At 38.4% G+C, this 27611-nt stretch overlaps 1 protein-coding gene across 4 annotated transcripts in view; it reads right to left on the reverse strand.

Annotated features, from left to right (window-relative positions):
* NR3C2 (nuclear receptor subfamily 3 group C member 2) overlaps positions 1-27611 on the reverse strand; it is a 337688-nt gene that overhangs the window by 80802 nt on the left and 229275 nt on the right. For all 4 annotated transcript variants that reach the window (XM_057728082.1, XM_057728081.1, XM_057728079.1 and 1 more), the window contains exon 4: positions 21745-21861. In XM_057728082.1, coding sequence (XP_057584065.1) covers positions 21745-21861 — 117 coding nt within the window. The remainder of the gene's footprint in view (positions 1-21744; positions 21862-27611) is intronic.

Raw genomic sequence — 27611 nt, forward strand, 5'->3', positions numbered from 1 at the left:
TAGCTGATTCACTTTGTTGTACAGCAGAAACACAATACTGTAAAGCAACTGTACTCCAATAAAGATTTAAAAAAAAATCAAATGAGCATTCTTCAGAAAACACAGATAACTTTTCTGCTTTGTAAAATCTTATTCTTGGGAATAACAATACTGAGCTCAAGATTGATGTATGTGTGTATGTAAAACAAAACACAAGCAAATAAGCAAAAGGAAGACAGAAAAGCTCCCTCTAGTTTTACAATCTACATAAACTAAGAAAAGAGCACTATGATAGCTGTGGCCACCCAGCAAAAGGTCCTTTTCTCAGTTAAAAAGTTAATTCTTTAAGAGCTCCAAGAGTTCTTGCCTTGGCATTTTTTTGAGCAGAGAATTTATTACAGGAATTTATTATGGTCTCATTGGGTATGCAAGGTAAAGAGTCTCATTAAGAATGTTTTATGAAGAAACATGATTGTTCTAACAAGGTCTAGGGGTGAACAAAGTATGAAAAAGAGGCAAAAGGCAGTGACCTGGAAACAGACTACAACACCCAGCTTAATTTACTGTGCCTCCCCCAGTCCTGGCGTGACCCCCCATAGGCTCAGGCCAAAAACAACTGGTCAGATGCTAAGGCACACGCTGGGCAGAAAACCCACAGGAACGGTCCCGAGCACACTGCCTCACACTGGCAAGTTGGCTGGGCAGGACCTACCTTAAGCAATATTATATAGGAAAAAGATAAGACTTTACCCAACAGCTATATTAAGAGGGTATTTACACTGGCTGATGCCATTTTTCTTTATAAAAATTTCAATGGAAGATTCCTTCCATAAGCTCTCAAAGAACATATAAAATATAATGCATGAACGTTTATCTGCACATCATTTTTTAAGTATGTTTCAATTATCCTGTTATTCTCTCTTGGCATTTGCTGCTACTTTACTGCAATGGTTTCCTCACCTTGGACCCGTTCATTGTAGCCTTACAATTGACCTTACAATTTGGAAGCGTCCAAGAACTCTAAAGCAACCTAGGAATTTGCCTAAACTAAATTTGAGAAAAATTTTAATGATTAGTATTTGTGTACATAAGACATAAAAAACCATGGAGTGAAATGAAGAAATATAGATATAGAACAGTTTTACCTCCAGTACCAATTTTCTTCAAAATAGTTCATCCCTCTTAGCTCAATATTCTTCCTACAAACTAATTACTTAGAGGTACATTATAATTATTCTTTCAAGAATTATTATTTAACAGCAATGTTATATAAAGTCATCTTAATTTTAATCAAATTATAAGTACTGCTTTACCTTATTTATCTGAAAAGTAAACTGGTTTTAGTTGAGACTACCAATGCTGAGATTATAATGGAATGATTAAACATGATTAAAACTGCTTTGGAAGAAAAAGAACTGGTGAAGCAGATAACCAAATATAAAATAATAATCCCATAAATTGATACAAAAACATTTTTCACAATTTTTCACAACGGGTATAACACAGAGAATATTCTGTGTTTCTGAGTATCATCACTCTAGTATTAAGAACGTTTTACAAATGCAACAAGACAAAGCAGGCCAGCAGAATTTGAAAAAATCCTCACGTTAAGAACTAACGCTAATATAAAAAAGAACGGGTAGAAGAAGGACATGGTAATAAGTTAACAGGCTGCCACTTAAGTTGGGGGCAAAAATTAAACAGGCCTGAGGAAAAAGAAAAACGTCAATGTTGACAGCTTTTATGCATTTTCAATAAATATTACTCCACGTTTTATTCCACTGACACGATCAGAATGAGTCGGAGAATTAACAGTAGCCAGTGATGCATGGACTTGAAAAAAAATTTATTTTTCTAGGCTGGGATCTCTTCAGGATACAGGCAGAACTGGACTGGAAACTCCCAGAAACAGCTGAGCCAAACCAAATGGCCTTTTTTAAATAAGTGATTCTCTTGCATTCCCTTCTCGTGTTTTCATTCCAGCCTCTCTTTGCGCACGGGGTTCGCGCTGGAACATCTTGAGGCCCTTTGATGATGTCTGGTGTTGGCAGGTGCAGGTCACTGCTGGGGAGGAGGCCTCCCAGCTGCCTGGTGGCAAGCGCGGCCATGCCAGGGTGGGGCCGACGCCCAGGTCTGACCTCTCAGCTCCGCTGAGAAGACAAACTGCTCTTTTTTGGTCTGGTATTTTGCCACAGTGTAAATTCCAAAGCTTTTGGTGACTCTCTCAAACCTAGCTCAGCACAGCAGGCTGAACAAAAGCATCTTTAAAAGAATATGCTTTCCATGTAGGTTTCAAAGGACTCTTCAAATTTATAGCATTTAGCTGCATTAAAATAAAAGGTCCAAGAAAGAATTTAAGAAAGTTCTGAATATGATGCTAACTCGTTAAAAAGAAACTTTTAGAAGAAGGAACCATTAAATGTCCTTTTATTTTCAGTGATTCTCTGTATTTTTCTTTCACATGAGACTGAACCACAGACGTGGATGGAAACGAGTCAGCCCTTCTTCATCAAAGCTGGAAGAGGAGCTGTCTTCTGGAGATGATTTAGGTAGTTCAAGAAAGATAGATAACTGGCCTATAGATAGAAAAACTTTCTGCTGCAAGTTTTTCTTTGGGACCACAATTCACATTTAAGTCACTATCAGTAATTTTTAAAGTCACATTTACAATAAAGAGATTAAACAAAACCAGTTGTTTCTTCTCACATACGGTTCACCACTTTCCTATTAAAATTCTGCTTCTGTTCCAAAGATAGGTTTCCCTTCATTTAAAACAAAGTCTGCTAGCATGTTGTGAAGTCAGCGCTCCTACACACAGCTCTGAAGAGTGGACACTGCCATTGATGATGGATTTCCCGGATGGCTTCGCTAGTATTAGAAGAGCCTCGCCTAGAGTCACAGGGTGGCCCACGGCTGTCACCCCAGAGCAGATGCCTTGACCAGGAGTCAGTTCTCCACTGCTGACTTGGGTTAAGGCCAACTTCATGCTATGATTTTCAAATGGATGATGTGGTTCTAAGTCACATACCAGGTAAAACAATTTTTAACTCCTGTAATAATTTTTAACTTCCACAATTGAATGGGGATGACACAAGCCTGTAAGCTTCCCTTTAGAGAATCTCTGCCCTTTAATGGTATTTTCTTTGGGCCCGAGTTAGAATCAGAAGTTCTCTTTTAGATTCAAATAGTCTCCCTTTACAGATACGACTATGGAAAATAAAGATCATAAGACCATGCCCAATACAATCAAACACTCTAATTTGTTTCATTTCTGGAATTTTTTTTTTTTTTTTTTGGCTGTGCCATGCCACACTGTATACGGGATGGTTCCCAACGAGGGACTGAACCCAGGCCTCTGCAGTGAAAGTGCTGAATCCTAATCAGTAGGCCACCAGGGAACACCCTCATTTCTGGATTCTTGTGCTTAGAACTTGTTTACACTTCCTATTGCATGGCAGACTATAGGTGTTATGTAAGTGCTTACTGACCAAAGGGAAAGAAAGTACAAGTAAACAAATGAATGAATGCTTTGCTGACCTTCTATAACTGATTCTACTTCTTAATGTGATGACTACAGCCACCATTCTCTAACAAAGTCTTTAAGGGAAACAGAGAGGATGTTAAGTTTCACCCCCAACCCCAATGAGCTAGGCTAGTTTCCTAGAGGAAACAATTCCAGCCAAGGGTCAGCCCAGCCTTAGTCAGATGACAAAGGCAGGTCAGGCATCCTCCAAAAGGCAGCAAGCCAAGTACAGTCATGGAGGGCAGGTAGCCTGCCACTTCTAACCTTGAGAGAGTCTAAAGAGAGATGAACAAAGGAGAAGCCAAAAAGAAGCTTTTTTCCTCCTTAGCTTTATGGAAGAACCACACTCTGGAGACAGAATCCAGGAGAGAGTCACTCTGCATCCCTAATCTTAGCGCCCAATTAATATCACTGAATCAGATACATCAGCATGGGTTCCGTTCTGTGGCTGGAATGACGGGAAATGTACTTGCCCTTGACCCTGACACACTCCCGGGGAACGGGTGGGGATGCAGAGGAAAGCTGTGATCCTTCTGCCTCAAATGACCATTGTCAATTCAACATTCTGCTACCGAGATTGTGAACACCCTAAAAGAACTTTCTAGAACCAGAAGAGGCATCACAAAATAGCAAGTTTAATCTCATTTTAAATAGAGGGAAACAAAGTTCCAAAGGGTGAACTGGCTTGCTCAGGATTCCAGATGGTAGAGGTGGGATATACTCTCAGTCCCACCATCTCAAGTTCAGTGGCCTGGTTTAGCAGTGTCACCTCCAGAGCTCTCATACAGGAAGACCTCAGTGAAATGTGTGAAAACACATTTGCTCAAGGCGACACTTATTTATGTTTATTTTATAGTAGGTTGGAAGGCATTTGATTAAAATTATGAGGTAAAGGCTAAGATCCTCTCCTCAGGCTATCTGACAACCACTTTGATATGTGTTTAGTATGGCATAAGCACATGCTATCAAAATGGAACTCCAGTTTTCTCAAAAATAGTTTCTTCAGAATTATTGTAAGAAGTGATCAAAGTTGGATAACAAAGTTACCCATGACTCTTGATGGTAAGCTGGTTAGTATACTGACAACACATGGCTGTGAGTGGTCTTACCTGTGTAGACAGACATTTATGTTTTGGTAATAACATACCAAGAGAACAGTCCTTGATAAATGACCCAATCATTGCCATATAGCCTCCTAGTTACAAATGTCAAGAAGACATTGAATACCTGACTATCAAAGCCCTGTGATTTGAATTCAATACATTACAATATAACACGGAGAATGTCAGACATGAGTTGAAGACCCTGAAGGCTGGTACATGCAGGGGCATAAACATGCAGTTTTCCTAAGTGCCAATCAGCATTTAGAGGATTAGCTCTTATGGACCCTATAACCGCCCTTACCATTTTGCCTTCATGGAATAAGCATATAACATAAACTAGTATCTCCTGAGACTCAATCTTTTGTAACATTTTGTATGCATCAGTGTGGTTAAGAAATTACTTACGTGGATTATTTTCAACATTTTCAGCTATAATAGTCCATGTCTTTTTTTTTTTTTTGACTGGTTCATATGTTTAAAAATCAAATTTTTAATCTTTTACTTTCGAGGAACCACTATCAACCAACATCTTATGGGGAAGACATATGGTATAAGACAACAAATGGAGACGAGACGAAGTTTGGGGGGAAAACTCTAAGATATAAATTATACTATCCAGCCACTTGGATAACTCATAAGGACCAAATATGATTATATATACTTTCAACTTTGTCCATAAATATAAATTTACTTATTTCCCAAAGTATAAATAATTACTAAAAGCTATGTATATCTTAAGGGATTAATAAAAGCAACGGGATATAATTGAGAAGTTCACCTAATAAGGAATTTAAAAACTTAAGAAAAGCATAGGGCCAGAGATTATGAACAAAAAGATTATCCTACTACTTCCCAAACAATGGTCCAAGGATGGTCTTCCTTAGAATCACCCGGGAGCTTTTTCAGATGCAGAATCTTGGGCCACCCCAGATCTGCATGTCAGCATATCTAAAAGTGGGGGCTGGACTCTTCATTTTTAAAAACTCCCATGAGACTATTTTTCTGCATTTGGAAAATAACAACTACCAACCTAAAGGTTCTGAATAAGATTATGGAAAGAGGGAAAAACAGAGAGAATCTGGAAAAAACGTTCTTTAAAAGAAAGATAAAAAGGAAAGAAGGAAGGAAGGAAGGACGGAAAGGAGGGAGGGAGGGACGGAGGGATATATGGGGATAAAAACATGGCCTCCACCAGGGTTTCTCAACCGCATCACTACTGACACTTTGGGCCAGATAATTCTTTGTTGCTGGGTTCTGTCATGTACAAATGCAGAATATTTAGAATACAAATGCAGAATATTTAGAATATTTACCGGCCCTCTAATCCCCAAAGGCCAGTAGCATCCTCCCATTCCAAGTTGTGATAACCAAAAATATTTTCAGACTTTGCCAAATATCCCCCCTGGAGGTATAATTGCCCCTGATTGAAAACCACTGGTCAACACTAAGGAAATTGATAAATACAAGAACAGTAAGCTAGGAAGACAAATCCCTAGACTATATATCGATAAAAAACAATCAAATGAGAGCTGAGACGAGAAGCGTGCAAATCCATTATGCTCAAGTTAGTTTCCTTGATAGCAGAAGTCATAAACTCGAAAGTGAACTAAGGATAATTTCAAAACTTCATTTTCATCTTTCAATATTTGGCATATTTCACAGAAGAATCTATATTTCTGATACCTTGAAAAGAAATCTTAAAATCTGGCCAAAGCTGCCTGTTCTCCCCCTAATGGCAGCAAATGGCTGGAGCTGAGAGCTGGCCATTCCCTTTGGATGGAGCACAAAATTCCTGATATAGGTCACTGGGGTTGTAAAAGATTAGAACCTATCCATATAGTTAAAATTTACATTTAGTTTCCTAGAAATGCGAGTTTTATTACCACTGCCACACTTTTTAACTACAAATGTAATTTACAAGCAACATAAGCACACACGTACAGCATGCTAGAGAGGTTCCTGCAGCCTGGCGTAATCATAGCCACGGGTTTACGATGCACAAGGCGTGGCCAAGTCCCCCACCACACCCAAAGGGTATGTCCACTGACTGACAAGCGCACATCCTGTATGTTATTACACTCATAAAAAAAATGAGTAATGGCTGACCAATTTTGACATTCTTACATTAATATTGAAGCTGGGCTTTCTACAACAGTTTTCCTTACTAATCATCCATTAAAAAGAATATCTGTTCCTGGGATGAAACAGGCTGCCCCTGTTCCCCCAAATAATCTTCCTTCAGCTGTGTGGCTGGCACTGTTTCCTATGGTCAACTTCCTGCTGACACCACCTGGAGGGAAAAAGGTCCACACCCTCAGCTTTACAGCCTGTTTCTCATCTTTGGAAGTTGTACCTTTTCCCCTTCCAGGAATGGTGGCCCTGTACCCAGCCAACTTAAGTGCAGCATTAAATATGACGACAATCTAAAGGCATTTCCAGGTATGACCTGCACAGAGTGACTTCAATTATGAGTGTAGTTTCACACTGTTCAGTTATGCAGGCACTCATTTCCTCACGAATGAAGGTCTTCTAAATCTTCCCTGATAACACTCCTTTTTTAGCTCGTAGGCTTCTCTGTTTCCCAGAAATGGGGCTGCAAGACTGTCTTTGTGCTTATGACCATGAACACAGCATTGCTTATTTTCACTTCACTCAACCGGCCACTCGAACATGGATGGAGAGTTTCTGTCAATCTCGGTGAAGACAGGTTCTTCTCCCTTCTGGAATCAGCACTTCTCCCTGACTCTGACCTTGGGTTACACTCGGATTCCACTGATTTAGTTAATAATCTTTGGAAATTACTCCACTAAGCTCCTCAACCAAAAGATGAACTTAACCTACTCTTCTTGGGTTTGCCTCACTCCTTTGTTTTCTCTTCTTTCCATTCCCTCTTATCCTTGTCTTTTTATACTTATTTTGGAGGCTCATTCCTCCAATCCTTTGACTCTAGGTCAATTCATCCTCTCTTCCCTTGACCTTGAATGCAATGCATCACTATGAACTATCGGACCAGGGCCAGAACTCCAGCCTTAACAGCAACAACAGATACACACTTATATATAAAATAAACAACAAGGATTTACTGCATAGCACAGTTAACCATATTCAGTATCTTGCAATAACGTATAATGGGAAAGAATCTGGAAAAAATGTACGTATAACTGAATCGCTTTGCTGTACACCTGAGACTAACCCAAATATTGTAAAATCAACTATACTTCAATAAAAATAAAAAATTCCAGAGTTTTGTCAGACATAGACCATTACATAGGTGATGGGCAAAATAACGGTCTCCTGAAGATGTTCACCTCCTAATCCCCAGAACCTGTGAATGTGTTACCTTACAGGGCAAAAAGGACTCTGCAAGCTTAATTAAATTAAGGATTTTAAGATAAAGTCATTATCCCAAATTGTCCACATGGGCCCAATATAATCACAAGGGTCCCTGTAAGTGAAAGATGGAGGCAGGATAGGCAGAGAAGATGATGGGACAACAGAAGCAGAGGCAGAATGCATTTAATCTGGCTTTGAAGATGGAAGGGGGCCAGGAGCCAAGGAATGTGGGCAGCCTCCAGAAGCTGGAAAAGGCAAGGAAATGAATTCTCTCCTTGAGCCTCCACCAAGGAACACTGCCTGCCAACACATTGATTTTAACTCAGTGAGACCCATGTTGGACTTCTGACCTCCACAACTGTAAGATATTTGCATTGTTTTAAGCTTGTGTTGCTTTGTTATAGCAGCAAGAGGAAACTCGTATGCATCGGTACATAGGTGCCTCCCTCTTAGCCTTCCTATACCTGGTGCAAATGAGAGGGCTTTGCTGTGCCTGAAAAAGGGAAACTTTCATTCAAACCACCAATGGGGACTTGGCAGAAACTGTCCCATAGCACTGAACCAGAAGGAGGAGTCAGGAGTGGAGAAGTCGCTGACTATATGGAGGGCACAGCGGAGCAGGTGGCAGGACTAGTCACGCAGGATGATGCCCAGAAGTGGCTCAGAACCCTCCAAGGGGCAGGGGGGCAGGTAGAGGCAGAAAGGGCTGTGTGTGGTCGTGTCCACTGCTTTATGATGAATCACAGGATCCCATTTATTTTGAATTTCAAATAGCCCAAGGGGAGGCTTCAGATTTTGTCTTTTAAAGAAAATAAGTCAAACATTTTGAAACAGACTGACGTACTGGCTATGAAAGCCTGTTTGGGAACAGGGTAGTTAGTGAGCCTTAGAATAAATAAATCAAGTAAAGCTAAGCTCTTTTAACTTTTATTCTGAATCTGTTTTAGACTCCAGAGTATGTGAATCAAATTTCTTATATTATGTTTTAAAGCCTGATAAGAACTTTTCTTTAACCATAAAATGGCTGGAAAGCCAACAACAGTGTCACCACTAGTATTATCTGAAAAAGTTTAATAATGATGTGGCCCAAACCAACTCTACTGAGTAAAGATTGAGAAGTGGGTCAAGAGGTTATTTACTATGAAGAACAAACATTATTCAGAGAAAAGACTTGCATGAGGGACTGGAAGACACCAAGCACACAGATGATTCCTTCTAACCCACCGACTACAAGTGTGAGAGGAGACCACCATGGTGGGGCCTGGGAACTGTGAATATGGGGGCGAGGTGCAACCCCAGCTCCCTTCTTGCTGCTCCTGCCTCTCCCCAGTGGGTACAAATGTCTACACATGTCCAGGGTGTGTCCAGGGGGCACATGAACAAAAGTGAGGTGACACTTAGGGTGGTATTTCTAAATTTGTTTCTTCTCTTATAACAAACCTCACCAGGGTCCCTTCTTTCCCCCTCCATTTCCTTCTGGGGATTATTTCCACCTTCTCTCTCTGATCCTACTCTTGTCTCTCCAATACAGAATGTCAGGGTCATTGTCTCAGTATCTGTCCTCTCTGGGGATAAGGAACCTACCCGTATCTTTGAGTTCTGAATACTCTGCCCCAGAGATGTGTAGTATTTAAATGTACAGCTTATTAAACTTAATTAACTTAAAGTTACTGCTTAGTAAGGCACAAAACTAGTACAGTCAGTGGGCTAAAAGCTAACATGGTCCTTTGTAAGGCTATGTTAGGGCTGGCAAGAAAAATGCAAATATACTAACTTAAAATATTTTTAGGGGACTTCTCCTGGCTAGAAATATTTACCATATGCTGGTTAGTGATTTCTTTGAGGAAAATAAAAATAACATTAAGTAGAGAAAAAAAATTAAAACTAAAGGCCTTAAAAAAAAAATGGAAGGGTTTTCTTAAGGAAATTTGCTGCTAATGTTATACCAACCCCTGGAATAGAGGTTCCCAGCTCTGGTGAAGTAACATAGAACGTCAAGAGTTTTATAAAGTAAAGATGATGCCTGTGTTCCATCCAGATTTACTGCATGAGATTCTCTGGTGCAGGCTATGGGTGACTGTGTTTAAAACAAAGACGTGAAATGCCAGAGAGGGTGTGGAGAAAAGGGAACCCTCCTACACTGTTGGTGGGAAAGTAAATTGGTGCAGCCACTATGGAAAACAGTACGGATGTTCCTCAAAAAATTAAACATAGCGTTGCCATATGATCCAGCAATCCCACTCCCGGACAAATATCTGGACAAAACTATAATTCAAAAAAATACATGCACCCCTGTTCACAGCAGCACTATTTACAATAGCCAGGACATGGACACAACCGAAGTGTCCATCGACAGATGAATGAAGAAGATGTGGTACGTATACACAATGGAATACTATGCAGCCATCAAAAAGAATAAAATAACAGCAACATGGATGGACCTAGAGATTACCATACTAAGTGAAGTCAGTTAGACAGAGAAAGACAAACACCACATATCACTTATATGTGGAATCTAAAATACGACACAAACGAATCTATCTATGAAACAGAAACAGACTCACAGACATAGAAGACAGACTTGCGGTTGCCAAACAGGGAGAATGGGGTGGGGGAAGGATGGACTGGGAGTTTGTGATTAACAGATACAAACTACTATATATATGCATAACTGAGTCACTTTGCTGTATACCAGAAACTAACACAACATTGTAAATCAACTATACTTCAATAAAATAAATTTTAAAAAATAAAAATAAAATAAAGACTTGACAGATGAGAGGCAGCCAGAATTGAGAACAACCGCCCCACAGGGCTACTGATTACACGGTCCTCCCAATTCCCACCATTCTTATGTGTAACCTTTAGAATTTGGCTAAAATTTCTAATCTGACTCAACTTTACCTAAAAATATGAGTATGTACACTATCGAAAAGTGCTTTTGCTCTATGGGATTTAAGTTTTTGCTTTAAATGTAAAAATGGAGCTAATTAACATATGCAAATATTTCTAAGTAATTAACATGAAATGTCTGTCATTTATATGGCAAATGAAGATGTCACTGTTTGAATTTTCACTGGTGAATTAGCCTAATTTTAGAATGAAGAATGGCTTGGTTTCAAGATTGATATTTAAGAAAACTGTATATTGAAAAAAACCTTCAATTATTAAAATTTTTTAAAAAACTGTTCATAAAGGTGTCTCTCAGTTTCTCTGGAGGTGCTGAAGTGAGTTCTGAAGAGTTTCCAGGGGAGACAGCAATGTGCTGGGGCAGGTCAAGAACTGAAGGGAGATGTCAGGAGCTCAGCTTCTAGAAGGTGGCTCCCAGAGAGCAGCCTGAATTCACAGACATTTCTTAGCATCTGTTACAAGAGCTACAAGAGAGACACACAAGGTGTGCATTCCAAGCGGACCAACCAGAGTTGCCTCAGTCGTCCTCAGGCTAGAAATGACTTAAAAATCTCTAAGGTGGCCAGAAATCTTTACTGTAAAGTTGTATTCAATTTTTTGGTAAGAAGGTGAAGGGCTGATTTTCATAGTCTGAGTTCAAGGCACCGACATCACATTGCGAATGCTGTCTACTGATGGATGCTGAAGTGGGTCTTCTGCAGGATTTCATGACGCCAAGCTGCTCTTTCCAGACTACGTCCCACGCAAGTGGCATTACGTGTCATTGGACCATTTGATGGGATCAGTGCACAAAGAACACAACCAGGATGGACACCTCCAAACAGCGAGGGACAGAGTCAGAGAAAGAATCCTGATGTGCCGTCACCTTGTGCGACAGATACACGTCAGGAAGTTGACACCTCTCTAGAGCAAGGAGAAAGAGCTCTGGGGATGTGGGCCATTGTCAACACTGAGGATGCTATTAAGTACACTGTTGTAAATTTCCAGTGCTTATCTGGCCCATAATAAACGTCTTCTTTCTTAGAGGTTAGCCCACTGAAAACAAGGCCAGTGCCTGTCTTCTCCTGGCTAAACTGGCAGCATCACGGGGAACATCGGGAATTTAGGAGGCATGTGGTGGATATGTGGTAAATGAAGAATCAATGGATGGAATCATCAAAGATGCACTTTTTAAAGACTATGATTCCCCTCCTCTACAAATTAATCTTACCACTAAAAATAATTATACAGTAACACTGTAACTGCTTATCTTCAGCACTAAACATATTTTACATTACAGTATAACGTTCTCAAAACAAATACTATACAAAACACTTGAAGGAGGAATACAGAACAATTACACTTTGGAGTTTCTTGTTTTCATGACCTAACCCAGCAACTGGCTTTACATTGTTGTTGACAGATCTTCTTTTCAAAATAGCGAAGCAGCACATTCAGAAGGAAACGTCTTTATTAGCTCTGCTAGTTCAGCTTTAAGAGCCTCTTCGTCAAAATGTAAATCATTATTTCTTAATCAGTCAACACCTTGACCCTTCTTCCATCTTTATTCTTCCAATTTATTACAGAGAACTTTTACTTTCCTTTATTAATCACTGTAATGAGTCTGTATTTTATAACTTGATAAATCAATAAAAATATTTTAAACATCTATTAGAATTGGGTTTGTTGTTAAAAGGTATGTTATCTGTGCCAGAAAAATCATCATCAATGATATTATATATCACACTTATTTATTCCCAAAGACTGAAGGGCTGTTTTACTTTTTAAAATTCTTTTTATTGGAATATAGTTGATTTACAATGTTGTGTTAATTTCTACCATACAGCAAAGTGATTCAGTTATACATATATATACAGATTCTTTTTCATATTCTTTTCCATTATAGTTTATCACAGGATATGAAGGGCTGTTTTCTAATAGATAGTTGAATGGCTTTCTGTACATTTTAGAGGTGAGAACAGGGACTTTACTGGAATATAAATAGGTCCCTCCCCCATTTTTATAATCACAATATTTTACTGTGAAGAGGGGAGAAGAGGATATTTATCAGACAGCCAACAAGCAGCAGATCACTAGTCTCTAGATTTTTCAAATGAAAGAAAAAAGACTAAGTTATACACTCCTTAGTGTGCATACCAGTTAATGGAAAGTAAATGAAATCGGTGATTATAATTGTGAGAAATCAGAGCCTGAGGTAGATGACACCTACAGAATGCGCCAGGGACTTTATCTAGAGTAAAGTTGGCTCTTTCTAAGATGACTGAATGCAGAAAGCCTATGACGCTTGGTTTTAAGTGGTTTGTCATTCCTTCCTAATTACCTCCACATCCCTCATCCCTACTCTTCCAGGAGCCCTGAGCTTCTCCGCAATCCTAGAGCCTGGCATTTAGGGACAGAAAACGATTTAGGTGTAGAGAGGTGTTCTATAAGAGAATGTCCACCTTACACATTAACAAGTGATTTTAAAAAAATTAAGATTTGCTTTATGCTTTTTGTGTTTCGTTCTGATCTGTGTGTTTTCAAAGTAGCCATGTCAAAAAGTCTTGGACTCCAAAATAAAGCCTTGGAGTTCTGTTCCAAGAGGCATGGAAAGCTATTATTTTGTTTTGTCCATCAGCTTTCTAAAAATGGACACCTTTTTACTTCTAAATATATAGGTAACTTAGAATGTGTGAATAAAAATTAGGGTGTTGGAAAAACTGCTATGATTTAAGAGATGCTCCACAATGAAGAGATGATTGTAACGGTTATGAGTTTGTTTTGCACCTACTATACACAGATCGCTATCTAATAGCTCCTTTCTGAAAAATGGGGTCCAAAGCCTTCTTGTCACAGGTTGTCACGTTTTGGACCATAAGGACCTATAACTGGCCATATCAGCCTGGGTTGGGGGGGGGGGGTGGTGGCAGCAGAGGCAAAGGCAGCCGTCTGTCTACGTCTCAACCCAATCAGAGGTTCTGTTCTGGATGGTGACCTGCCAACTGGCTGGGACCTTCTTTGGGGAAGTTTGAATACAAGACAGTCAGGTGACAAGGGCGCTGACAGAGACAGAGAAGGCAGTATGTAGAAACATGTGAGTGAAAAAAACCCCCAAAGCAACAAGGTAGGGAAGAGACAGCTTGGCAGAAAGAAGCTGATGCAAAGAGAAAAAAAATTAAAAAGCCCTAGAAATTGAAAACCTATTGTTTCCTAAATGACATCCTAGTATTTCCCAAAGACAAAATGTGAAACTAGCAATATTTTTATAACCCCATCATCTGCGGTAACCCGAAAGACTATAACAACAATATAAAGCACCATGAACAAAACGAGAAACAAACAAAATCCCCACTATTTTACCACAGAGTTAAAAAAACAATTGTGTATTACAGAAAATATTGGTGAGTGTGTGGAACTGCAGGGCTGCTGTACACCAGCTTAAAGACACCTGTATATCTGAGACGCTTCTTAGGAAGGACAGCTCTGACTCAAGCCTATTGAGACCACGAATGCAAGATATCCTGGACCCCAAGGGTAGAAAGGTTAAAGTCCAGGCCCACTGGCCCATTAAGTATGACTGGGATGATGACCTACCAGGACAGACTGCAAATGAAAAAGAAAATGGAAGCAAAAATGGGCATCCGTATACCCAGCGGGAGGTTTCCCAACATCCCTGGGTTTTATATTTTAAAATACCCAAGAGACGCAGCCGACTTGGGTAAGCTCACTAAGGCTCACTGGAGGGCCTGCGAATATGTATTTTCTTGGGAGGGATGACCATTTGCATCGAATGCCTGTGTTGCTTCTGTTCTAAGACATTATCAGTCACAAAATAAGACATCAATTTTGCCCCCCCCCTTCTTAGCTTTGATGTTTTTTTCTTTCAGTTTTTAATTTTTATTTATACTGTAGTATAGTTGATTCACAATGTTGTGTTAGTTTCAGGTGTACAGCAAAGTGACTTAGTTATACATATACATAAATCTTTTTCAGATTCCAATTTAGAGTTTTGAAGGAAACTAATGCAAATTAAACATACATATTGGTTGCAAAATATAATCACAACAGTTAAAAATCTGAAAGGAAAGAAATGCCTTAGAGTTGAAGAAACACAGTAAATCTTGAAATGCTGCCTGCTCTGGGACCGACCCTAAACTCTCCTTCAGAAATTTCACAGGGTAAAAATACCAGTTGTTTGATTCAAGCTGTATTACTATGACAAGGAACATGGCTTAACTTATATATGAAGATTCAAAAACCACAGTTTCACTGCCTTATAGAAATGTGTTATTTTCCCCTCCACTATCCTGTTCAAAACTCCCAGTGAAATTCTTATTGTCTACAAGCAAGAGGAACAGAAAGGGGAAAAAAAAACTAACCAATGGTATTTCTTCATAAAACTCGGTACACTTGGGCTTTCTAAACTTCTACAGACTACTGCACATCCGGCCTCAGGAGATCCTTAAAGATATAAAACTTGTTTTTCTTATTGGATTTCAGATATTAAACCTCCTCTCTCACTGGCGTTGATCCTGTAATTTCTCTCCCCAGACCTGCGCTGCATGTGAGTTTTGCAGGTGACCAAACTAGCTAGTTGGAGCAGGTTGCTGGCAGGTAAAGCCACTTTCCCTCAAGTAAAAAGATCTCTCTCTGTGGGCTCCCCACTTCAGTCATGGTCCTGTCATTCTCTGGTCTCTGGGTCTTTTGTTTTTCATTCACTTTCCCATTTCAGTTCTTAAAGCATTTCCCAGCAGGAGACTTACTGACGTCTCTAGGTCTTTTTTTTTTTTTCCCCTCTCTCCTTTCTCCCTCCTTCCTGTTTGGCTCTCTGTATATCTAACTCTTTACCTCTTCTGTTCAGTAGCATGATCAATCTTGTTTCCCTTCTTTTTAATTCAAAATTGTGAACGCTGTTTTCTTTAAATTTTGTTACAGAACATGTTCATTAGGGTTGATAAACTAGAAAAGAGGGAAGAAAAACCTCATCAGTCACCTTACTTCACAAACACAAGGGGTTTCGGTATTCTCCCATTTCCTCCTAGTCTTCTGACTCATGCAAATCTTTTCCTATAGAGCTGCAATCACGGAATAAGGAACCTAAGTCATTCTGCATACTCATTTTTCATTATTACTTTTGCGCAGAAAGTATTCGATGTTGTTACGAATTTTCATAGCTGTAATTCTACTGGCTGATGACTACTGCATTATGTAGATGAATTTTAACTTAAATATTTTCCTCCCATTGGTTCCACTCTTATCAGGAATATAAGAGTATCCATTTCTTTGAATGGTTCCCAGCATTAACCTCACGTCTCCCTCCTTTCTTACCTAGCTGCCTTCTTCCCAGTCTCCAAAAAAGCAGCCACGAGGTCTGCAGTTGCTACTACTCCCTGCGGCTGAGATTCTTTTCTCTTTTTCCAAGAGGAAAAGGTGGACCTGAGATGGCTACCCTTTAAAGGCTCCCGCTGAACTGAGTAAAAGTGACGCCTGGGATTAGGGAACGCTGCAGAGAGCCTTGGAAGAAAATTAAAGCCACAGTTAGGACTATTCCTTGGTTTGTGAAATTTACATTTTTAAAGCCACAGGAAGCACGATTTGAATATTTTAGAGTCTTCATGAACAGAACGTGAACGTGGACTTGAGCATATCTGATGAAAAATGAATCAGGGGGGTGGCTTGGAAAAGGGGAAAGACAACTATATTAGAATTCTTAGGTTGCATTTCTCAAGTCTCTGATGATATCATCTTGGACTGCAAGTTCCTCATCTGTGAGAGGGTGGATTGGGATAGAAAAACCTCTAAGATCCACTCTATATTTTACGGCCAGAGTGAAGTCAAGCTAGAAACCCCAGAGGACTCATTCTTGATATGAGGGCCACGTAGCCTTAATGCTGTGCTATATATATTTTAGGAGCAGCTCTAAAAGACACGTATAGATCATCCTCTTCAGATCATGGGTAGTAAAAACAAAGTGATGAATTCCTTTGGAGATGGCTATGCAAAGCAGTAAATTCTCCTGTAAAGAGAACCACGCCTTTCTGAGATCTACTACTGGGGCTATAGGAAAAGGAGAGGACCCAGCCAGACTGGGGCCAGAAAAACTATTATTTTCCTTTCAGTTTCTCTGTTGACATCCTCACGTCTTCTGCTCTATTTTCCTTTAAGCTCAGCAGGATTTTCAAGAAAAGGGATAGTGTCTGTAGGAAGAGGAAGGGAGTGGACCTAGAGAAAAGGGAAGAGGTACATTTCATGGCTTTGGTTTCTGATAAATATAAACCTACTCATTCTTTCTTCCTTCCACTTTTTAAGGGAGAGGCTAGTTTGGGGACATGGTTAGGATTACATGCTATCCAGCTGATAGGATAGGAAAAAAAATATTCTAAAGTATTTTGAATTCCCAATGTCTTTAGAAGGCAGATGACTAATTTTGTCTCCAGAGTCATGACCATTCACTAACAGAAAGTGTTTTTCAAGTATGGGGTTGTATCTGTTGTAACCCCCAAGAAAGGGAGCAGGAAAGAAGGGTGAATAAAAAGAGCCTGGGCAGGCCTGCTTTGCTAGGAAAACAGGGCTGAAATTGGAACATGCATAAAAAGGTTTTAATTTAATTCACATATTTCATTTAAAAAACTGCTTCACATTAAAAGGTTAGACTTCGTATTATCTCTTTTAATATAATAAAATTGCTTGCATTTCTTTTTGCCCAAATTGAAATGGAAAGCGAGGCTTCAAAATAAATTATACAAGAAAAATGACAATGGATGTTACCGCAACTGGATACTTAGTAAAAGTTAATTATTTAATCCAGGAACCAGGGTAGTTAAATTATAACTTGAAGCTGAAAAAAATATTACTTTTATAAATATTAATTTCCACTCTGCCCATTTTTGACTCACAACTTTCAATGACCTCAAGATTCAAGGTAAGCTTTTTCTCTAGGAAAACGTTTTACCGAAATCCATAAAACCTATCCTGCATATACAGAAACCAACAACAAAGTATCTGAATTTTGCATCACGTACTCTGCCAAACCTCATTTACAGACCATTATAGACACAAGCAAGAAACCTGGTGCCACAGCTGCCATTAATAGATAATCTGGGCTATTTTTAAAATGCCAAAGCTATAAACGTGGACCCATGTCGCTTTACAGAAGAGTGATGCTGGGTATGCAATTTGGTGGCAGGAACAGAGATCTCAGTTCTGGCTCTGCCACTCCCTGGCACTGTGGCCTTGGGCCAGCTCTTTAACCTCTCTGGGCCTCCCTGAACTCATGTCTAAAATGGACAGATTAACAGTACGTATCGCATCGTGTTATGTGAGGTTTGACACATTAAGCAGAATGCTCAGAACACAGAACCCTCCAAAACCCCAGTTAATCATGCATTCCCTCAACAAACAACTACTGAACACCTCCTCTGTGCCAGGCACTGTTCTAGTCACCAGTGATAAAGCAATGAACAAAAACAGACCGAAATTCCTCCCTGATGGAAAGTATATCCCAGCAGAAAATATCTTGCAGTTAAATAGTGCTTACAATGATTTACTATTATTGCTAATCCAGTGGGTCTCAATGCCACCCAGGGGATACTTAGGAAAGTTTGGAAACATACTTGGTTGTCACACCGGGGGAGAAGGGACAGGCTACTGGCATCTAATAGGTAGAGACGAAGGATGCTGATGAACACCCTACAACAACACGGGACAGCCCCACAGCAAAGACCTATTTGGCCCCAAGCGTCAGCAGTGCAAAGGCTGAGAAACTCTGATCTGAAGGCTCTGTATGGACTCAGCTAATCCTTAACACAACCCTATGAAGTAGGAATTATAAATATGGCTATTTCATTAGTATTTTATAGTAACCAATAGTAATGATATTTTATAAAGTGTGATTATACAGTATTTATAGTAATATTTACATAGTATATGTGACTATATAAGATTTGTAGTTATGCAAGAATTACATAGAGATACTTTAAAACATACCTCAGCAGTATGTCTGTTTAAATTCAGATGGTAGATTTTACAGAACTGATTCAGAGTTCATTTGATGACCAACGGCCATACCATTGGGTCATTTATATTTTAAATTATTAACCTTGCCCGATCCTCGCCCACATGCTTCAGAAGGTGCCACATCTGCGCTGATCTGGATGTTAGAATAAGGAAGCAGTGTGGCACATCAGAAACTCCGGACCTGGGGTCCAGAGATCCAAGATCCAGCTTCAGCGTCTCACTGGTTGTGGTATCTTGGGGCAGGTAGCTTAACTTCTCTGGGCAACTGAGGTTCATCAACACCATCACGTGGGGCAACCATGTCCCTCTGGTCACATGTGCAAGTGCTATGGGATCTGCAGTGAGAGTTTCCACCACCCACCACACCACCGACATGTACTGAGTGGTCCCTTTTTTTTTTTTCCACTGTACACTGACTCACTCCTCATCACAGCCTAGAAGGCACGTATGCTGATCAATTCAAGTTGAAGGAAACAAGGGTATGGAAAGGTGGTACCCTGCCTCTGAGGTTACAAGGTCAGGGAGTGGCAGAACAAAGCTGTTCACCCAGGCAGTGTGGCTCCAGAGCCTGCCCTCTGGACCAGCACAGGTCACTCTGGCTGAGTTCAGGACACCCAAGATGCTCTCACGGGAGCAGCTCTGGTTGACGACAGCTCATCCTCCTCCTGATTCCCAAGAATCGCCCTGCTCTGCACACAGCCATGTTCCTCCCTAGTCCTGACTAGTCAGCCAGTTGGTGCATTCATCAAAGCAAAGAGTGAAGTCTCTCTGTGTTTCTTTTTCTAATTACTTTCTTTTAAATAGGTAATTAGTGTACACAATACACGTATTAACCCAATACGAAGTTCAAAGGGGCAGAATATACTGTGACAATTAATTTTCCTTCCTATGCCTGTCTCCCAGCTACCTAGTCCTTTCTACTGAGACAACCACCATTACTAGTTTCTTACATATCATTCCAGAAATGTTCTATACAATATATATTCTTTTTTGCAAACAGACATACAACTTGTAATATAATTTTGCAACCTGATTTTTCTCACTAAACAGTATTTTGGAAATCAGTCCTTACAGAGCTTCCTTTATTTTTATTAGTGTCTGAAGAGTAGTCTGTAATTTAATCAATTCTGAACAGATAAATATTTCATGTATCTCTGATGTTTAACGAGGCTACAATCAACATTTTATGCGTATATCATTTCTTACACTGCCAGAATATTCCTAGGATAAATTTCTACAAGTGGAATTGGTAAGTCAAAGGGTATACACCTTTTTTTTGTTTTTTTCTGAATCCATGTCTCCTGCATTGGCAGGCAGATTTATTTATTTATTTATTTATTTATTTATTTATTGGTTGTGTTGGGTCTTCACTGCTGCACACAAGGGTATATGCCTTTTAACATTTTATTGAAATAGCTGAATTGCTCTCCATAGGGGTTATATCAATTTCTACTTCCACCTAAAATGCGGGAGATCAACACTGGGTTTCACTTTTATTTCTATATTCATCAAATAATTAGTCATAAAAATATTTTATCTTTGTCATTTATAAAAAATTATATCTCATATTTTACATTTGCATTTCTCTTATTAAGATTAGACTGAGACTCTTTTCATGTGTTTCAAGAACTAACTGCATTTCTTTTATTATTCTTTTACCTATGAATGTCTTCTTCACATTCTTATTCTGTTCATTATCATTTTTCTTTTTCTTATGGAATTATAGAAGCGCTTTAGGTGAGAAATAAACCTTTTGACTATAAGCTGCAAGTTTTTTCCCCCAGTTTTTTATTATTTGCCTTTGCAGTAATATTTGATTTGTAAGTAATGTTGATTTCCTCAATTCTTTTCTCTTACAGCTTCCGGGCTTATTTAATACTTAAAAAGTATGAAATACTCCACTGGCAGAATATAAAAAAATCCATGTTTTCCTTTAGTACTTCTATGTTATTTTTCAAAGTTTAAATCGCTGAAAGAGCAGAATTTATTTTGGAGGATCATAAGAGTTTGGATTCAACTTTCTTGTTTTCCAGATGGCTTCCCAGTTGTCACAATAATTTTTATTGGATAATCTATCCCTTCCGCACTGATCTGAAATGCCAACTTTATTATATACAAAATTCTCATATTTTTTGAATCTATTTCTTGACTTTCTGTTGATCTGACAATCAATAAACAAATACGCAGACCATTTTAATTACCGTAGCTGTGTCATATGCTTTACTATCTGGTAGGGCTACTTGTCCTCATCATCTATCATTTCCAGAATTTTGCTGGCTGTTCTTTAGGAACTTAGAAAAACCAAGTGGTATTTTTGTTAAGCTTGTGCTATATTTATTAATTAACTTAGAGAAAACTGATACTTTCAGGATGTTGAGTCTTCCCATCCATGGACGTTGTATACTTTTGTGTTTGGTTCAAGTCTTTACCTCCCCCAATCTTTTGGTGAGCTCCTGTAACAGGTTTAAAGTTTATTTTCTTTTCATATAGGTATTCCTTTATTACATTTACTCTTAGAGTTAGGAATATATTTCTATCTGGTTAATGTTATCACATACAGGTCTTATTTTTAAACAGACACAGTAATGAAAACTGTCAGCTACAGTCTTATGTAAAATGTCATTCATTTTTGGTTTGGTTTTGGTTATGCACCCAGTTCTTGAAACTTTAGCAAGCTCAAGAGTTGGAAAGTTCACTAGGACCATAGCCATATAACATACTGACTCCTTAAAAGAAATACTTTTCTCTTGAAATGTTTGAGTGTAAATAGAGAATTTCTTAGATTTTTAGAAATCTCTGCTTCACATTAGTTTTGTCTTCAATTCTGGGAGTATACATGGAGCCTAGTGGTGCTATATTACATAATAACAATTCTTATTGAATTAAAACCACAAAATTTACCTCCTAAATTCATTCCAGCTTGAAGACACTTCTGAAGTCTGCAGGCAGGACAATTCTTCCGTCGAATTTTATCAATTATGCAGTCATTTCTTCCAGCACATAAATAGTTGTGTTGCCCTGAATAAAATAATAAAGAACAATTGTTAAAATAAAGACTATTATATTAATATAAAGTACTAATATGTATAATCAGATTATGAAACTTCCCCTTTCCTGTCTTGAAAACTCTTCTACAAAAAAGTAGAAGGGAAACATGATTTGCAAATATTATAGGCACAAGAATATTTGTGCCTATAATATTTTAACATGGCTGAGATTTTAGGTTACAGATGATAAGAATAACACTATGTTTATTTCCAGCAGGTTGCCACAGAAGTAGAGCCACACTCCCCACTGTTTGAATTTCTTGGTATGTGTCCTTTCAGGCAATGGTGCACATTTCTTTCAGACATTACCCAGCACAAATATAAACAAAGGCCCTGCTTCAGCTTTTATTTTTTAAATTTATTTTATTAAAGTATAGTTGCTTTACAATGTTGTGTTAGTTTCAGCTGTATGGAAAAGTGATTCAGTTATACATACATACACACACACAATTCCTTTTCATATTCTTTTCTATTATGGTTTATCACAGGATATTGAATATAGTTCCCTGTGCTATACAGTAGGACCTTGTTGTTTGTCCATCCTATATATAATGGTTTGCATCTGCTATTCCCAAACTCCCAACTGCTGCAGCTGTTTAAGCTCTTCTGCCTGCTCCCATTTACACATGTCATTTCAATGGGAAGACATTCAAATTATACTAGAAATGTAGAACGATTTCATTTTGCAAGCCAAACTGGCACCAAAATAATTCAGATGTGGAATATGCTTGGAGAGTGGCATCTACTGGCAAAATGCAGAATTGAACCCTAGCTCTATTATTCATTTATGTATTCAAATAAATATAAAATATTTACTGAACCTCTGCTAGTGACCTGGCATTATTAGACACATTGCGGAAACAGCAATGAATAAGACAGACAGAAGTTCCTTTCTTGTGACCTTACCATGAGGGGGAGACAGTTAACAGACAGGGTAAGTAGGTAAAATGGTCAAATGCTGGACAGTAATAGGTGCTTGGGAGAAAAAAATGAAAGCAAGGGCATAGGATATGGTGGAGGTGAGGAGGGTGTTGACATTTTAGAAAGAATGCAGGCAAAGCTTCGCTGGAAGGTGACTTTAAAATAAAGGTCTGAAGGAAAGGAAGGTGCTAACTGTGTGGACATCTTGGGGAGAAAATAAAGAGGGAAAAGCAAATGAGGGAAACCTGACATGTTTAAGGAACAGCCAAGTGTGAAAGACAGAAAGAATGAGTGAACGTAAGAGGAGATGAGGAAAAAGACCTAATGTGAGTCAGGTCATGTAAAGCTTTATACATAATGTTCAAGATTTGACTCTAAGTGAGATGGGAAACCACTGGCATAGACAGCTTTGAGCTGAGAGGTGACGATGTGATTTACATTTAACAGGATTGCTTTGGCCGCTGTGTAGAAAACTGACTGCAGTGGACAGAGGACAGAAGCGGTGGACTGGGGTAGCAGGCTAATCCTATAATCTAGGGGAAGATGATGGTGGGTTGGTGATGAGAAGTGGTCAGGTTCTAGATGCACTGTGAAGACAGAGCCACTAGAATTTGCTGATAGATCTGAGAAAAAGGGGAGCTGAAGAGTCATTAAGATTCTTGGGCTGAACAATTAGAAAAATGGAACTGCCATAAATTAAAATAGGGAAGACAGCAGGAGCACGTGGCTTAGGGGGAATTATCCCGGCTCAGTCTTGGACATGCTAAGTTTGAGACACCTGAGAGGTATCTAAGTGGAAGTGTCAAGGGGGCCAGTTAAATACACAGGTCTGGAGTTCGGGAGAGGTCTGGGCTAGAGATGTAATCAGCTTGTGGTCATTATTTTAAGCCATGAGACTGGATGAGATCATATGGAGACTGGACAGGGATGAGGTCTGAGGACTGAGTCATGCAGACCAAGCAGAGGGAGACTCACTGCTGACTGTAAAGCAGGGAACAGGCTCTAAACCCCTCCCCTCAGCCTAGCACCATCACACTCCCTTGGTTGAGAATTACTAAGTAAATTACAGCAAATACTCAATAAAAATAATGTGTATGGTCTAATGGTATTAAAATAATTTAATCTATAGCTCATGCTCGTAACATTATGGTAAATCTTAGTAATGATGATTACAATAAAACAACAGTAACAGAATAGGGAAATCTATCAAAATGAAGAAATGAAACTCAACCATTAAAATAATCTAATGACTTCTTAAAAAATAGAAAGCTCTTAGTGAATATAAGAAGGTGTAGATAATTACACAAAGGCAATCGATACCCATGGTAAAGACTATAACCGATTAATATATTTCATGTTTCTGCTGAATATCTAAAGTAGAAAGTTACCGCTTTAAACATAAAATTTTAAGGCCCTATTATAGAACTATTTTATTTAAGCGTTACAACAACCCTATGACACGGGTAAGGCAATTATTATTGCTATTATTCACAAGAAGCAACTCATGTTAGAGATGGTAACGTAATTTCCCAAAAAGGTAGAATTGGAAACAGAATGCAGTAAGACTGACAATGTTTCTGTGCTTTAAGGCCAGAGGTTTTTCTAAACATCAATTTACAATATAATTCACTGGTGGTCCAATAGGATGTGGAAAGTGCTCTTTGGAAACAATAAGCAAAGGAACATTCTTTGAATGAGGCATACTCTACTTTATCACCCAGTATTTCCACTGGCAGCCAACATTATGTGCCTTTTCTCACAGTGTGAAATTAAATACAAAACCAAAGATTTCACTCATAATTCACACTAAATTGAATAAACTTCAATGTCCAAAGAAATAACTAAATGTAGCTTTAATTGGTTTCAATTCAACAATTATTTATTGAGAACCTACTATGTGTGCAAGGCCACAAAACATTTGCATCAGGGGCTGGGGTAGTCGATGGTTCTTTCCATTTCTGGGACTCTATGATAAAATCTGACAAAGTCTCTTAGTTGTAAGCACACAGAATGCCAAAGAAGTGGCCACTGTCTAAAACACACACTAGATTTTCTTTTCTGGGTGTTCAAAAACAGACTTCTAGAATCTGGGATTGTTCTATGAGGATTTCTTTTTAATGAGCATCTTTTAAAATTTTATGTTACTGTGACAGCTGCAAAAAAAAATTTCCTTCCAGGTACAATATCTGAAATAGTGTACCTGGTTTCTACCAACAGTGTGGTCACAGCCACCAATTCATCTTCCACAAACAGGATGGGAGAATTTAAGGGACAGCTGTGGGGATGTGATACTAGTTTTCAGACAGTTATCTGTCATGTATATTGTGTAAATATGAAAGATTTGAATTGCACCTACACAAATATGTAATGTGTGTCCCATCCCTTAATCTATATCAAAAAACAAAATAAGCAACAACTAAAAAACCACAGTGAAGACAAGAGAATGCATTTAGAAGACTTAAAAAGCTTTTGATCATGTCTTTTCAAAAAAATACTATGCTCTCATGGTGTAAAAACAGCTAATCCAAAATAAGTCATATCCCAGGCTTTTGAGGGTAAGTAATTTTCTACTATAATGTTAATATAGGGTAGACAACCAGAATGCTGGGGACCCGACAGTGAAGGCTTTGAATGACAAACTAAGAAACTCATTTTACTCAGCAGGTGATGAGATCTTGCTTACAGGATGTGAAATTCAGAGCTGTATTTTAGAAACATTCATCTGAAGGTTATGTCCTAAGTAGTTAGAACAGAAGTAGCGGACACTACTAACAGTCTACTTGAAAGTTCTCTGAGATGGCCTCTATGCAAGTTGATAGCTATATATTAAACAGAATATATAGCCACAGGAATCATCCTGTGGATTAAAAAATGTCAGTGATAAAGGAAACAAAGATTTTTTTTCTCATTCTACTTATATGTCCATTAGGGGAAGAACTTCAGGTTTAGTAGTGGCAGAATAGCTTGAATCAGATAAACCTCCTATACAGAATGACTGTAAGTGTCCACAAATAGGGAGAAAAAAAAAAGATTTGAAGGCACTGGGGAGCAACCAAAAGCAAGCAGAAGCTGGAGGAAGACTGACTTGAAAGAAGAGAATCAGCAAAGACATGATTCATGTTTGAATGGCTTTTTTCCCTAAGGGCCTTGGACTCTTATGCCCTTCAGTGGAGGCTGGATGGAAACCCTGCAAAATCTTCAGTCCTATTGGCCTGAGAAGACAGAGAACAGACTTTGGGACTTTTAGAACAGCTAAAAATTGAAGGAGGATATATATTATGGAAAAGAGGAGTGGACATATTATCTCTCCTCAAATTTTTGGCCGACCTCTGAACTGAACATGAGACTTCAAAGAGTCCAGGGGTGAAACAACTGAAGGCTTGAAAGAGGCTGAGCAGGTATTTCACCTACTACCAACCACAAGGAGATGGAATTTGAATCCCACTAAATTAGAGGGACTCAATCTATACCTCAGGCTTTCCATTGGAATTGTATAAGTTCCCTGCCTTAGGAGGACACACTGTATCCCAGGATTAAGGCATTCACTTTAGGGTTAAAGGCACAACCAAAACAGACCTACCCTGAAAAAAATAGCATTCACCAAAGGTCCTATAAGTTCAAAGTGATCTGTCAGTAATTTAATGGACTACTAGAACAAAACTCAATATTCTTCAGAGAAATATAACAGAACCCAGAGCCTCCAGGATGTCTAGAATAATAATTAATAGAAAAATGCAAACCAGAGTCAACAGAAAAATTAGTCAGTAGAAACAGACTCACTGATGATCCAGAGGCTGAAATTACCAGATAAAGATTTTTAAATTGATATTTTAGACTGTGTAAGAAAATATGACAAAAAGATAAAGAAATGGAGACTCAGATTAGGAAACCATAAAAACAAACAAATGGAAATCAAAGATCTATAAAATACAGTATTGAGGATAAAACATTTTTAGTTGAAATTAACAATATACTGGACACTAACAAAAAATCAGTGAAATTAAAGAAATATAAATAGAATCATAAAAACTAAAGCACAAAGAGAAAAAAGTTAAAAGATAAAAGAACAAGGCATTACTGGCCTATGGGATAGCATGAAGTAACATAACATGCGTAGTTGGAGTCCCAGAAGGAAAGGAGAGAGAGAATAGGTCAGAAAATAATATTTAAAAATTTCCAAATTTGACTAAAGCAATAATCTACAAATCTAGAAAGCTTAGCAAATACCCCAAGAAATAAATACAAAGAAAACCACCAAGGCACAACATAGTTAAACTGCTAAAAAACAAAAATTCTTAAAAACAGCCAGAACAAAACAAAAGAATTACATTGTATAAAGGAGAATAAGGATAAGAGTAATAATTGATTCTTTATCAAAACAATTGAGGCCAGATGACAACATATAATTATCTTTAAACTCAGAATCACCAATGGAAACATTCCTCAAAATGAAAGTAAAATAAAGACGTTTTTGGGTAAACTAAAGATAAAAGAATTTCTTGCTAGTAAAATCACATTATAAGAAATAAAAAAGGAAGTTCTTATGCTGAAGGGAAAGATACTAGAGAGAAATTTGGACACACAGAAAAGAACTAGAAATGATAGTAACATTTTAAAGAAATTTTTTTTTCTTAAATTCTTCAAGAGTCAAATGACTGTTTAAAGCAAAAGTAAAAATGTATTATGGGCTTTATAAAATGTGTATAAGAAAAATATCTAAAAACACAGCACAAAGAATAGGAAGAGATACAAATGAAATTTTATTGCTATAAAGTTTCTTACATTATACTTGAAATGGTA

Source organism: Hippopotamus amphibius, chromosome 3, assembly GCF_030028045.1.
Source record: "Hippopotamus amphibius kiboko isolate mHipAmp2 chromosome 3, mHipAmp2.hap2, whole genome shotgun sequence".
Classification (NCBI taxonomy): Eukaryota; Metazoa; Chordata; class Mammalia; order Artiodactyla; family Hippopotamidae; genus Hippopotamus; species Hippopotamus amphibius.